Source organism: Nycticebus coucang, chromosome 20 (genome assembly GCF_027406575.1).
Source record: "Nycticebus coucang isolate mNycCou1 chromosome 20, mNycCou1.pri, whole genome shotgun sequence".
NCBI classification, from domain to species: Eukaryota; Metazoa; Chordata; class Mammalia; order Primates; family Lorisidae; genus Nycticebus; species Nycticebus coucang.
Genome location: NC_069799.1, coordinates 56,414,471 through 56,429,454, shown reverse-complemented (window position 1 = coordinate 56,429,454; position 14,984 = coordinate 56,414,471). Strand labels below are relative to the sequence as shown.

Sequence of the window (14,984 nt, the reverse complement as noted above, 5' to 3'; positions counted from 1 at the left end):
TATAGATTAGTAAGAAAACACAAAGGTATTTCATATTTTTCAAATTTACTACCCAACAGGAGACAGTCGGACTGAAAATGAAAGCAGCTTGTTTTTTAAAAGAATGATGCTCGTACTTCTACTGTTCATCCATCACCAATGATTATCTCTGCTACCTGCAGGCCCTGGGGATCAGTGAGTCCCAGCAGTGAATGACACTTGCCCTTCTGGGGCTTAAATGAGATGAGAGCTGGGGAGTTGGCTAAAGGGAGTATTTATAAGGTAACTGTAGTGATAATCAGCAGAAAGAGGTAGGCAGCAATTTTTCTAAGATGAGTCTGTGGTCCTCACTGTCAGACCTCGTCCATGTCCATATGTATGTGTTGCACACTGCACAGTTAGCAACATACAGTGGAACCTCCATAGTTGACCATCTTCTTAAGTTGACCTAATTTCCATAGATTGGACATGAACCACATGTACATATCAGCACAGTGGGCCTAGTTACTTTCCTTATGGTGACCACCTCTGTATGTGGCAGAGGTTCTACGGTATTGGTATTCACACTCACAGATCTTATTTTCTTTCTTTTTTTTTTTTTATGGAGAGGGAAGCTCAGAATGCTGAAGGCATATCTCAAGCCAATTGTGGTTGGCACCACGGGACAGGACAGCCAGCCATGGTTTCCCTCCAGGAGTCTTTCAGTGCCTCTAGTGGAGAACAGCAATTATGTAGGACCACCCCTCTGTCTACAACCCTTGGTGGTGGCTTGGTCTGTGACTGTGGTCCCATTCAGCCAGGTGCTGCCTTACCCTCAGTTCTTCTCTGTCTACCCAGTTTTGTCATTTGTAATAATCATTTACTCTTAAAATTTATTCTGTCTATGACCCTGATGCATGTGGTGATAGCTGATGGTCCCTTAAAACAATTTCACAATTATTTTGGCAGGGCATTGTGGTTCTTTTTTTTAATCTGAAATACTTAGAACTTGTCTGAGATATAGTTGCTTAGATGACAATGTTCCCAACTTAGTTTCTGACTATGATTTATGAGTCAATACATTCCTAAAACAATGGAACGTAAACCCCACTTGCAGGGAATGCTTACCTGCACGCTCTCACTGTCGCAGGACGGGCGAGCTTCCAGTCTCAGGCTGGTAAATGTCAGGGTGACCCGCCTTCCTTCGGGCACAGTGATTCTCCACTCGCAGACCCGGCCGTGAGGGTTGGGGTTTGGGTAGTTGGGAGAAGTGAACGTTCCAGCGGGGCTCTGCAGATCCCCACCACACCCTGATGGGAGAGGGGAGGCAACAAGCTAAGAAAACTTGCCATCTGGTCACAACATCTCCTTCTATCAGGAAAGCTCTCCAAATAAAGTTGTTTTTAAATTAACCCTTATTTATTTATGATACATGTGAAAACTTTAAGAAAACATCTGCATTCACTTCTTATCTCTATTCATCCTTAGTCTTGGCTTCCATGATAGTCCACTGACAGTAATTATCACCAGGGCCCAAGAAATACACATGAGAGACCAATAAATATCATGAACTTAAGAATTGGGAAAATCAAAGGCTGTAGTAATCACCATTTTTCAGATAAGATCTTTATTTCACCTGAGTTTGTCAGGGTATTTGGGAATGCAAGTTCTGAAGGACTCTGGCACTAGTGGACTGGCTTTTTCTTAAGATGAGCATTGCAGTATAATTCTTGTCACCTCATTACATCTCTCATGATATGAGTTACCTTCCTTTGTAGCCCTTATCATCGTTATAATTTTTAACTTATTGGCGTGAATTTCTGATTAATATCTGCCTCCCACTAAACCGTAAGGTCCAGGAAGACACGTGCCATGTTTTATATTGTAACCCCATGTTCAACATAGTGTCGACCTAATGTCCGGCCCCATTAATATGAACTCACCTTGCAGACTGGATTCAAACCTTAGTCTGAATCCCGAGGCAGTAAGAGAGCCATCTGTGACAAATCTGACCACAGCAACATTGCTAGAAGTGTCTATGCTGTCAGGAATGGTGTTTCCGCAGTATTTGCCCAAGATATTCCCTGTGAGAGTCAAAGAATTAAGTATGCACATGTCCAGGTGACCCATTCCTTTTAACCTCTAGTTGAGGTGTACAAAGAAAATAATAAAAGGCAAGACTCTGCCTAGGATAGTAGTAAGCTCTGTCAAGAAAACTGGGAAAACAAGAATAAAAATTAACATATTCAAATACATGAAGAAGTGTAAAAAAAAAAATGCAACCAAGCAGAGGAAGGGTATCTTGAGCTCAACGAGGAAGGCTTACACATTTGCTTAAGAAAATGGTTAGACAGCAGAGCGACGAGCGTCTGTCTCATTTTATTGCCAGGAGATAAATGTTGCCCTCTCCTCTCCCCTCCTCAAGTTACAGGCTGCCCTCAAATGACTGTGTTGGGCATGGGATGTCTTGGCAGGGAGAGGATGATGCCTATGGAATCGAGGGAGAGAATTACTGGCATTGCTTGGAAGGGTCTAACATGCGCTTCTCTGCAGATTAGTGCTTTTGTTTTTCTTAGAAGTGAGAAGACTTTAGAGGTTGAATGAGTGTGCCCCAAAATAAACACCCTGAAAGAGAGAGGAGATATATTTCACTGACCAGAGGTACGGTTTTCCCAGATCTCCACAAAGTCTTTTCCACAGCCAGAGGAATTCTGGAGATGAAAATCTTCAAAAGAGATGGTGAGATAGTGTCCTGGGAGACCCTGGAGATGCCACTCACAGAACAAATTGTCTGTGTATGGCAGCACTGGGTAGCCAATGCTTTCAATGACACCAGCTTGCCCTGTGACTGTTCCTCCACATTGAGCTGCAGAGAGAGAGCAAGTACAATATTCTAGAACAGATTTTTAAAAATATTACCAGCACATTTGAAAATTTTAGATGCCAAATGAATATGAATTGCAGTTTTTTAAGTGCTGAAAATGGTAAATGCTTTGCTTATTTTCTGAACTCTACTGTTGATTAAAGAGAAATGATACCACGTTTTCAATCCAATAATGGGAAATGCAAGTCAACTATTGAATAGCATATTTTGTAGTGTCACATTAATTCTAGTGGGATATTATGGAAGAGCTAACAGTTGCAAGTAAGTTTCATCTCCAGAACCAACTGAAAGATTGACATCCATCTAGCCCTGTGTTGATTCTAAAAGACTGAGTCCAAGTTCAGCTGGAAGGGGCACTAGTTGGTTGGTGACGTGCCTGCCATTTTTAGTTTAACTAGAAGCTTACTGCAGTAACTGGCATCTCAGGACCTTGAAAATTACCACCAGTTATTTGTGAGCTGGATTTGACAGCTGGACTGAATCCTGTGCCAGATGACTTAGGACATGAAGTGACCAATGGTGTAGGTTAAACATTGTCACAGGTAGTTTTTGCTGTGTTAAATATTTATTTGGTTTGTGTTCCAGACCAACCAGATATGGAAATTATATGTCACTGTGACCAGATTATAGTAAATCTTCAGTAAACAAATTTGTTGTTCATTTTCTTTTTCTTTTTTCAGTTTCTGGCCAGGGCTGTGTTTGAACCCGCCACCTCCAGCATATGGGGCCTGCACCCTACTCCTTTGAGCCACAGGCACCGCCCCTTGTTGTTCATTTTCTTAATAAGGGAATCAAAACACAGAAGAGACCTATCTGCTTTTCATCCAGTGCCTGATTTGGCAGCAGAGACTTAGAGGAAAAACTAAGCTCAGTGATTTTATAACTGATGCGAATTCAAAGTCCCTGTTCTAAATACAGTTATTTGATTGCTAAAGAGTTTTGCTACTTAAAATAATATACACACACTAGTCTCCTTTTCTCCATGGGGGACATGTTCCGTGACCTCTAGTGTATGCCTGAAACTGCAGACTGTATCAATCCCTGTACATACTATTTTTTCCTCTACATACATAGCTATGATAAAGTTTAATTGATAAGTCAGGCATATAGGAGATGAACCACAATAACAAACAATACAATAGAACGATTCTCTAGGATGCTGGAGTAAAAGTCATGTGAATGCGGCCTCTGTGTCAGCCCCTCTCAAAATATCTTAGTGTAATGTACTCACCTATTTACATTTACTGAAAGTAGTGTTTTAAAAATGAAAATCTAAGGAAAAATTAAAGTTAATAAGTGACTGCTTTTAAGTACTTACACTAATTATTTAATTAAAATAGTTTTTAAAATTAGGCAGACTTCTTAAAAAAAACATGATTTTTTAAAGTGTGACTACAGTCTACTCAATTTAACATAAAAATGTTATTACCTATAGAATACTTGGCTTTGAATCCCACATGAGTGGGGCTGTTGTTGGTTTGGAATCTCAAATACATGACCTCTCCTGAGGACAACTGACTGCCGGGCAAAGACAGCCCACAAAATTTGGAAAGTACTGGTGCATTGGAATCAGCTCCATCCCGCAATTCCAGGTAACTGGATGTACAACTAAAGAGGAAAAAATTGATTCTGTTAAATGTATGAGGTCAATTGCTTTGACTCATTGTGATAATGAAGACTTCACCCACTTTCTGTGAGGATATTATTAAGCCATTATCTTTGTAGCATCTGATGTTAAAGCCTGCATGTCCCTTTAAAATGCAGGATAGTATTTTCCCTAGTAATACAATTTTTTCATCATAGCTCAATTAGACAGATTTTATGGGTTCTACATGGAATAATATTTACTTCTGTTTCATATTCTATATTATTAATAGTGTTACAAGTATAAAACCATTTTTCAAATCAACCCTTATGAATTTCAAAAAGCCAAGTATTTTGCTTCACATGATGGTTTATATATTTCGTGAGACAGAGATAAACTCTTCCTTTACAGCTCTATGACTAGAGCTAAAGGAGAGTCCAGCTAGAATTCTGTGTGGATAAACATTTACCTATTCTTTTTTATGAAAGCCAAATCGGCCAATTCGTGCTCGGTGGGGAGATGCGTTCTATTCAGTGCACAGCAGTGCAAGCAAGCGACTTTATTGCTAAGCTTTGTAACTTACATGCATTTATGCAAATGCGTACACACTTTTTTTTACATAAAAGAGAAAAACACAGATTTTTTTTTTTACAGTCTATGTAGTTTTCCTTTGTCTTCCACATAGTAAGACTTCCTCTCTGCCTCACAATCCTTTAAGAGCTCTTACTAAACCACGCCTGGGACATTACATCATACTTGCTTTAGTGCTGTTTCTGACACTGGTGACCCCTGGTGCCACATCACTCAAATTCCCATTTGTTAAACAGGTATTTTATCATTTGTGACACTGAATATGAGGCCCGGGCAGATAAATATTCATCTACTAGAGACACATGATTTTTCCTGTGGGAGGAAGAACAGGGAACATAAATCTCATACAGCCACGCTTGATGTCTCCCGGAGAATGTGTCTAGGTCACAGAGCCAGGATCTATGTACTTAATCTGCTCAGCCAATGGGAGAGGGGCTGGTAGGCAATGTTTTTAGGCTTGAGTCATCAAGCATTTCCCTTTGGCCCTTAATTTCCCATGCAATATATGCCACTAAGAAAAGAAGAAATGAACTGTCCTGAGACAGACATCATAGTTTTAAAAAATACTAACTTTGGGGAGGAGCAAAGTTAAAATGGAAGTGACCTACTTGGGTGATGCTTCAATGTTGAACTGATCCTCAAATTGCAGCCTGATGCTCTTCCCCTGAGGGGCTGCTATGATCCAAGTACAATCTGCGTGCTGGGGATAATTGTCAGGGTGGTTGGGGGAGGTCACATAGCCAGCAGAGTCAGCGTCATGGATGTAAATGTTCCCCCCGCAGGCTGTCAGGAAACACAGTTAAATCAGTCTGCAATCCAAGGACGGAGACGCAGGCAGCCGCCACCATCATTTTTTAAAGCATCTCAGCTGTATTTCATCTTCCCTTCCTTTCATCTGCAATGATCCTCGTTTTTCTTTTCCAGCAAATAAATCCAGAATTTGCTATTGAGGGAGCTACCAGATCTGCCAACTTTTTAATTTATCAAACGATTTCTTCTCATTGGAAACTTCATTCTTCCTTAAAGCCAACAAAATGATTGTGACCCATGGTGCGTGTGCAAACACACAGGTGTGTAGAGGTGTGTCCACTGCTTCCAGGGGTGGGTAAGTGTGTGAGCAGGCACAGCTTCCCACCAGCAGTCTGTGCACTAGGATGCTGTGGCACCATGAGCTTGATGTGTTTAAAAGACTAAGCAGGCACGTGTTGGCTCAACCCAGTGGGAAATTCACTCATTACATTTCTTTAGGAGGTAGATACATGTGAAGGGCGAGAGACCAATGGCATGAGAGAATTTATTAACCACTTCTTTTAAATTGTTTCAGGTTAACTGAGGGTACAAAGAATTAGGTTACAATGTTTGCATTTGTTAGGTAAAGTCCCTCTTATAATTTTGTCCCTCCCCCAAGAGGTGAGCCATACTCCCCAACATTGTGCCCCACAGCGGAAGCACACCCACGCCCTTGTTTCCCCACCCCCCACCTTGAATTGATTTGAGATTTTCTCTTATGTGGATATGTTATTAGATCATGGCTTCATATTAGAATTGAGTGCATTGGATTCTTGCTTCTCCATTTTTGTGAGGCTTCACTAAGAAGAAAGCACTCCAACTCCAACAGGTTAATACAAAAAATGTAAAGTCTCCACCTTCTTTAGTGGCTGACTAGTATTCCGTGCTGTACATGTACCACAGCTTGTTAACCTTTCCTGGGTTGGTGGGCATTTAGGTTGCTTCCAGAATTTGGCAATTGCAAATTGAGCTGTGATAAACAGTCTAGTGCAAATGTCCTCATGATAAATGATTTTTTTCTTCTGGGTAGATGCCTAGTATTGGGATTGCAGGATCAAATGGACTGTCTAATTTGAGTTCTTTGAGGGTCACTTTTTTTTTTTTTGCATGAAGATAAAGGATCTTTTTATACATTTTATCTAAAAGAGCAGAATATAACATACAAATACTTTACTGTCAATAAATATTATTTGGCAGTTTCAGCAAACAAACCAGGTGGAGCAAACACACGATGCCAGTGGGATCAGCCTGTCCAGTGACGCAGCCACACAGACGTATGGGCTCGCCTCTAGCAGCATTCACGTCCACTGCCACTCAGCTACTCAGGGCCTCCTCCTGAACTTTGCCATTATCCAGAACTCCCCCATCTCAGAAACCCTAAACCACAAATCCCTTTGATGGCCTTGAACTTCTTTGCCTCCTGCTTTCCTTTAGACTTCCTTTGCAAAAAACCAATTTTGTGGTTGTGTTCAACACAGACTAGACATGGAAACTGACACCTGTGCAAATACTTGCTCTCCAACCTCAGCACCACCGAGCAATTCATCCATTACTCTTTATGTAAACAACAACCCTCATCTGAAACATTACTAGACTCTCTAAACCCTTTCCCACCTGCCCCCATTTCTTCTTGATTCTCAGCATACTACATTAAGCTCACTTTAGAACAAAAGTTGGAAAAATCAGATGAGAATCCCCTCGCTGTGTTACCCCTTACTGGTGACTATCCTTTGTAAATCCACCTGCTTCTCCACCATCCTCTCTGCCTCCTGCACATTATCTTCCAGCATCTCTGGGTTGGGTTCCATCCCATTATCCCCCACCTCTCTCTACCCCATGTGTCACCCCTATCAAAGTCTTCATAGTCAGCTCCCTGATCATTTCACGGCTATACACCCAGAGACATTTTTAAATCCTTACTTTATGTCCTTAGCGCACAACATGGGCAACCACATGTTGTTCACACTTGCTTTCATCTGTCAGCTTCTGAGACACCAAGCTCTCCTCCTCCTCTTTTCACCCCACCATTCCTCCTCTGGGCCTCGGGTGCCGCTTCATAGGGCTTTCTTGGCATTGCTGGAGAGGCCCTGGAATCCCTGCCTGGGCCCTTCATCTTCTTGCTGTGAATGCTTCCCTGATTAATGTCAGGCATCCCCACAACAGAAACGGGAACTACCACCACCCTGTCGATGATCCCCTAGATTCAGTCTAGACTCTTCTTCTGACCTCCAAACTCACGTTCCCATGGAGAGGCATCGCCAATGGATATAAGTCAGAGATTCTGAAATGAACACGTCTCAGAAGAACACTCGTCGCCTGCTCTCCACGTGGACTTCCACACCCGAGCAAACAACAGCATCACCTCTCCTCCTGCCGACGCTCCCACCCACCCACACTGCCTTACATTTCTCCTTAATGTCTTTACCATATGACATGTTATGTAGTTTGCTTATTTATTACCTGTGCTGCATGCTAAAATTAAGTTCCATGAGGACATGGATTTTCTTTGTTTACTGCTATGTCCCAGAACCTAGTACAGTGTCATCTCATGGAAAGTTCTTAATCAATGTTTGTGGGTTGAACGGATCCACCCAGCTACAAACCAAGCACTTACTCTGGGTTCCCCCCATGTCTCTCTCTCTCTTTCTCTGGCATCTTAGTGACGGCCAAGTTCACTCAATCCCACGTTTGCACTGTCTTTCACTGTACCTTCTTCTGCCTTCTCACTGCCGTGGCCTTAGTTCAGGAACTTTTTTTGTTTGTTTGTTTTCCTAATTAGTCTTCTATCTCATCTCTGTCTCTTTAGCCTTTCCCCTGGTGAAAGCCTGGTGTTTCTGGTGTGATGACGCCACTCATGCTTTGGAGCATTCAGTGGCACCCCATTCTTCACCTTTGAGTAACAGCATATTAATGGCCAAGATAGCGCTGAGCAGGAGGATTCCTGTCTGCTACATCAACCTCCTGCTTCCCTCCTTTGGACTCTATTCTCCAGCAATAGTAAATTCTCTCAAATCCTTGGATATGTCTTATCTCCTAACATGGAGACTTTCTCTGGGCTGACATCTTTTATTCACCGATTTCTGGCAAATTGCTTCATCTACTTCTTCTGGGAACCTTCCCTGACCCCGTGAGCTGGACTAGGTATATCTCCTCTGTTATTCCTCTTTCTAGCACTTATTATACCATGTTCTTTTTTTTTTTTTTTATTTTATTTTGGGGGATTCGTTGAGGGTACAATAAGCCAGGTCACACTGATTGCATATACTATGTTCTAATTACTCTTTTGCTTATCTCTCTTCCACTGTGCCATAAACTCCTTGACAGAATTTGGTAGTTTGCATGATGGAAAGCATTTTTGTACATGCTTAATTAATTAATCAATAAGCCAATTAATAAGGTGAGAATAAAAGGCAGCCAGCACAGGGTTATAACAATTTCGACCAATCATAGTGAAGGAAGGTCTCTGGAAAAAGATGCTATAAAACTAGGTGAACTTGATAACAGAAGATGTTCCCACAAGGAGCCACACTAAAGGTTAAGAAATGGGAGCAGGAGTGGCATGGAAGGGGATACGATGGAAAGATAAGCAGATAGATGGGGGTAAGATAAGGCTGGTGTAGTTACAGAGAACGAGGTAGGGGTAAACAAGAGTGATCTTCATGTCTGGGGTTGCCCAACAATAGCATCTGAAATCAAAAGACTTTAGTTTCAGTCTAATATTAAGAGCAGTCATAAGCTTGATGAAAGATGGGGGGAAGGTAATGGCTATAGCCATATTTGCAGGAATAGTAGGTCCATAAGGAACAGCAGAAGCACAGCACTGTCAAATAATCTCCCAGTGTATCTCAATTACTGCTAAATGTTGATTCTAAAAATAGAGGTCAAGACGGAATCTATAAGGATAAAAATGGAAAAGTGGAGTTCTATAGGGTAGACTGAAGTCTACTCATTAGACCCAAATTGCTGTCAGTCTGACAATGCTTTAGAACCATAAAATCCTGTGGGCCCACCACTCAGCCACAAAACCCAGCATGGAAAGAGGGACAGCTGAGAAGCTCCAGCCCATGAGGCAATGTTGCTTGTGTCTGCAGACCTCTGTTACCGCCCCCTCCATGTGCCGGAGCTATGTGCACTGGGAGGTGATACAAGTATATTCCTCATAGTCTTGGACCTCACTCAAGCCATTAGATGATTTTTTTGTGTAATTTGGTGAAGACTTTTAAAAATATTTTATCTCTCTTGCCAAAATGAAGAAATGAGACTAACACTTTACATTCTCATACAATGTGGAATGACATGGTGTAATAAGAGCTAGAAAGAGGAATAACAAATGAGATGCTATAAGAATGTAATGAGATGATTTCACTGAGATTGATATGTAATTTGAAATACATTCAGGAATTTGGTTTTAAGCTTCATAGGACCATCCCAAATCCATATTATCTAATTTTGGGGGGTATAGGGAAGACAAGCAAAAATGTATTATTATATTGCTGTCCACTAAAACTACTCTCTTTTCTTGAAGTGATATGTATTATTTATTTATCCAATAAACACTATTAAAAAGTAAATGTCACAAAAATCAAGTAATTATAGTGGAATTAAATACAATTATAATCAAGTACAATTAAGTAAAGTTAATTAAGATCACTGATGTTAACATAAATGTAAATGGATAATAACTGAATCAAAAGATTATGTGTTTATTTAAAAGTAAGCAGACAGTACGGCCCCTTTGGAAAGAAGTAGGAAGGCTCTTCAAAGAATTCAAATTAGACTTTCCAGTCAATCCTGCAATCCCATCCAGAAGAAAAAAATCATTCTACTATCAGGACATTTGCACTAGATTGTTTATCACAGCTCAATTTACCATTGCCAAGATGTGGAAACAATCTAAATGCCCATCAACTAAGGAATGGATTAACAAACCATGGTACATTTATTCTATTCAGCCGTAAAAAAGATGGTGACTTCACATCTTTTGTATTAAACTGAATGAAATTGAAACACATTCTTCTCAGTAAAGTATCACAAGAATGGAAAATCAATTGTCCAATGTACTCAATACTAACATGAAGCCAGTGGATGATCTGATGCATGCCCACCTAAGAGAAAAACTCATTTCAATTCAAGTTGGGAGGAGGGGGGATAAGGGTCTGGGGTGCTGCCACTGAATGGGCATGGGGTGGGGGTTGTAACTACAAGAGGGACTCTACCTAACAAATTCAAATATTTTGGCCTGGTTGTTTGCACCCTCACATTAAACTGAAATAATTATAAACAAATAAATAAATAAATGTAAGCATACAAATAATCACAAAAACAAGGCAAACACAATTCTCACATTCTTTCCATAGCTAGATTTACCTTAGAAGTAGACATTTTGTAATGCAAAGGTTGAAGGACTTTCAGGGATCAATAAGATTATTTTATTTTTTACCTGTGGAGAATTTCACGTTGGTCACGAACTAGACATGTAGCTTGGAAAAACCTAAGCCTCGTTTTGTTTATTTGTGAAATAGAACTAATACTCTCTTCCTTATAAAGGAGTCACAGTGAGGTATCAAATGCATTAAACACCCAATCGGTGCTTGATAGTAGGTAGCTATTCTTATCAATGCTATTCCTGCCAGTTCAAAAAATAAAACTTTATGTGGTGTTTCTTGAATCTCTTTAAACAGGGAAGACCAAGCAATTGCAGGAAAAGCACACGTACAATTCTCCGTGAAAATACTTACCTAAACTCTTTGCCTCGTATTTGATCTTAAACCCTTGTCCCTCATTACTATTGTCAGAAATAAACCGGGCAAACATTTCATTATCTGAGGTGAACAAGGTTGATGAAGGACGACTTCCGCAGAAATGACCATGCCTGCCAGGGGGCCCCAGGGGTGGAGAAGAGATATCAGGTCCATTTTTTAGCTGGAAAGAAAATTTTAAATCGTATAAACTCCTTTATATTACAAAAGAGGGAGTGCAAAAGGATTAACCATTTATGTCCCAAAAGGGAATGAAATCATTTTTTTTTTCTGAATGAAGTCTGCTGAGAAAGTTAATTAGAAAGGGTACTAAGTAAGACCTACCACCAAGTAATCCCCCTGGTTGCAAAAAGAATCCCCATTTGGAATCTGGAAGGGCTGTTCAAAGTGCACAGCAATGGTCAAACCACTTTGGACCAGGACATGCCAGGAGCAGTTGAGATTGGGCCTGTAGGTCTCTGGATAATTGGGGGATGTGATAATTCCTCTGTCGGCATGCAGATATCCACCACAGCCTTCAAAGAAGAAACCAAGGGAGGTTATTTAAATGACATTGATGACAACTGTATTTTTACACTTTCTTGGTTTTCTTCGGTTGGGGGGTTCATAGTGTAGGTGCCATAAATTCTTGAAACTAATAATGAACTGAAGTATAGAAAATGATAAGTAGCAAGTGTCACTATTGGGCACTGAGTGTGTTGTTGTCAAGGTCTGGGAGATAGAGGGAAATAACACAGACAAATTTCTCACTTTCACTAGGTTTACTTTCCAGATGGGGAAGACATTCCATAAACACGTATGTAATAAGATGTGACATAGTGATAAGTTCTGTAAAGAAAACTGAAGGGGAGGAGGGAGAAGAAGTTTATGTGATATCATACAGGGAGTTTAGAAAAGGCCATGGCATTGGGTTAACATTTGAGCAGAGACCAGAATGAAATGAGCGATCAAGTCAGATGGCTGTGTGGCAGAAGAATGTTCCAGTACAGAAAACTCTTAGATAAAGGCTTGATGCGTGAGAGGTACAAGATGGAAGTCGAAATAAATGAGGCAAAGTGAGAGATTCCAAAGGGAATCATGCAGGAAATGGACAGGACTTCTGAACAAGAAGAGGAAGGTGTTGGAGGGTTCTTGAGAATCCAAATGGCATGATCTGACTTTAACCTTAGAACAATCCTTCTATTTGCAACACATAGGCTGGAAGGGGTGGGAAGCAGTGTCCAGGGAGGAGGAGAGCACCCTCACATCCATGTAGGAGAGAGGTGAGAGGCTGAAAACTGAGAAAAGAGACCGAAGAAGGCAGGCATTAATTTGCTCGTTGTCAGAGCCTGGACAGCTTATTATCACAGAAACGTAGGGAGCTCACACAGCTAGTTACATTGCAGAGGTGGAAATTTATCCCAGGTCTGTCTAATTCCAAAGCTTGTTCTTTAAAACCACTATACAGCCTGCCTCCCCTTGAGTGTAAGGAATGTAATTTATTTTCCACTGCTCCCTACATTTTGAAGAAAATGTTAATTTTTAATGTTACATTGAGAATATGCTTTAAAATTCTATTTTTTAGTTAAAAAACATGACAGTCTTTCAATATTCCATAGGCTACATCTTTAATTTTAATGTACTTCACATGTCAAGCTTTGAAAGTCTCCCCCATATTACACGGGAAAGCACTCCACATACAGTCACATTCTAGGGGTCATCAAATAAGTATTCCAAGAGCAACGAAGTCTTCCTGCCAACTCTCAAAGGGATGTTTTCAACTAAGGTATTTATGCAGCTAAAGCATAACTTATTCTTCCTTTGTGATATATGGGATAGACATAAAGTTCATGTGCAATTTAAAATAGTTTAACATGGGTGGGGCCTTGGTGTGTGTAACAATAAAAAAAATAGTTTAACATATAAATTGCATAAGAACTTTATGGACACCCTATATAACGGCCATGTGCTATCTCCCAGTTCCAGCCCTCGGTTAAGCTAAAAAATTGTTTTAAAGATCTCGCACCTCCTTTGGAGAGAAGATGCCCCAGCCAGGGACTGGATGGGAGGAGACTTTTTGCACAACTTGGCCATGGTGCTTTAGATCAGAATTCAGTATTAACACAAGGATAGCCATCCAGAGGCTGGGCAGAGACCCATGTCCTCTGACTTACAGCCTAAGTGTCCTAGCATGAAAAAATTATATCAGGGAGAGAATAAGAGATGAGATGGCATAAGATTAAAAAATGCTTGAACTCATTACTCTTGTGAAAGGATGCAGTGAAGCCCATTCCAGTTACGCTCAGGTCAGAGGTGAAGCGGATGAACATGTACTCTCCAGTAGACCAGATGGGCCCAGGGATCTCTTTGCCGCAGAGAGTTGCTAGCTCTGGGGCCATGTTGTTGTCGCCTGTGACAAAAGAGAGGAAATGTCAGCAGGAAAACATGATGTCTGAAGAATCTATTTCACCATCATTTACAGCCCAGCCAAAGCATCTCACATACTTATTTTTAGAACATCATAATGTGTAAGAGATAATGGAATTCTCAAAAAGAAGGACATCTCAGGGGTTACGTCATTCTGGCTCCAAGTTGCAATGGTACCATCTGCCCTTTTCTTCTCCCTTTTCGATAAATACTTCTTGACACTTTCCAGTGTCTTTCTAAACACTGGCTGCCATTCTTCCTGGCACTGAAACTCAGAATCAGAGTACATAGGACTGGGAAGCACCCAAGGATCAGCGTTGATGTGAGTGTTAATGGGGAACTCTGACCTCAGTTGCCCTGATTGTTGAAGGTCAAGCACATAAAAGAGAAAAAAGGTTAGGTTGGTCCTCCGACCTTAGATTCTGTACTAATGGGTCAAGATCATTCAGCAAGAGGCATTCAACTTTTTTTTCATTCCTTTTTACTTTTGGATTAACATAAGGTTACCTACAATTATACTAATCCGAAACAACTACAGGCCTACGTGAGTGAGATGCAACTTTTATACGGCCCTTTCTTAGATGCCAGGGTTTTTTTTTTTTTTTTTTTAACATTTCATTTGTTTGCTTGCTGTTTTTTGTTTATTTTGTTGTAAAAAGAACACACTTACATGTTTCACCAGAATGGAATGAAGGGGATTACAGCACACTTGGACTCTTTGACTAGAAAAGATATATTTGTTTTCCTCTACAGCAGAGAATTAATACATGGTAAGGTCATAAACAAACAGAAATAGAATATGTGACATGAGGAAATCTTCCCTTTTATACAACCAAGAATCTTTTCTTGTATTGACTATGACCTAGAACTTATTCATTATTAACTAGAAAAAAAGTTATTTTCTATTTCTGTGATGACCAATGCAGTAGCACAGTGATAAAAACAAAATGTTGGAAGGCGTTCTTTGGAGGGTTTCTGACTTCTGGAAACTTCTGTTTAAGTTTCTCTCTTA

General features: G+C 40.5%; 1 protein-coding gene across 1 annotated transcript in view; it reads right to left on the bottom strand.

Moving 5' to 3' along the window:
* Nucleotides 1–14,984, bottom strand: part of CUBN (cubilin) — a 264,166-nt gene that overhangs the window by 74,460 nt on the left and 174,722 nt on the right. The window contains exons 41-48 of the mRNA XM_053572936.1: nt 13,809–13,955; nt 11,891–12,081; nt 11,546–11,729; nt 5,627–5,801; nt 4,272–4,450; nt 2,615–2,824; nt 1,902–2,042; nt 1,087–1,268 (exon numbers count right to left, since the gene is read on the bottom strand). Coding sequence (XP_053428911.1) covers nt 1,087–1,268; nt 1,902–2,042; nt 2,615–2,824; nt 4,272–4,450; nt 5,627–5,801; nt 11,546–11,729; nt 11,891–12,081; nt 13,809–13,955 — 1,409 coding nt within the window. The remainder of the gene's footprint in view (nt 1–1,086; nt 1,269–1,901; nt 2,043–2,614; nt 2,825–4,271; nt 4,451–5,626; nt 5,802–11,545; nt 11,730–11,890; nt 12,082–13,808; nt 13,956–14,984) is intronic.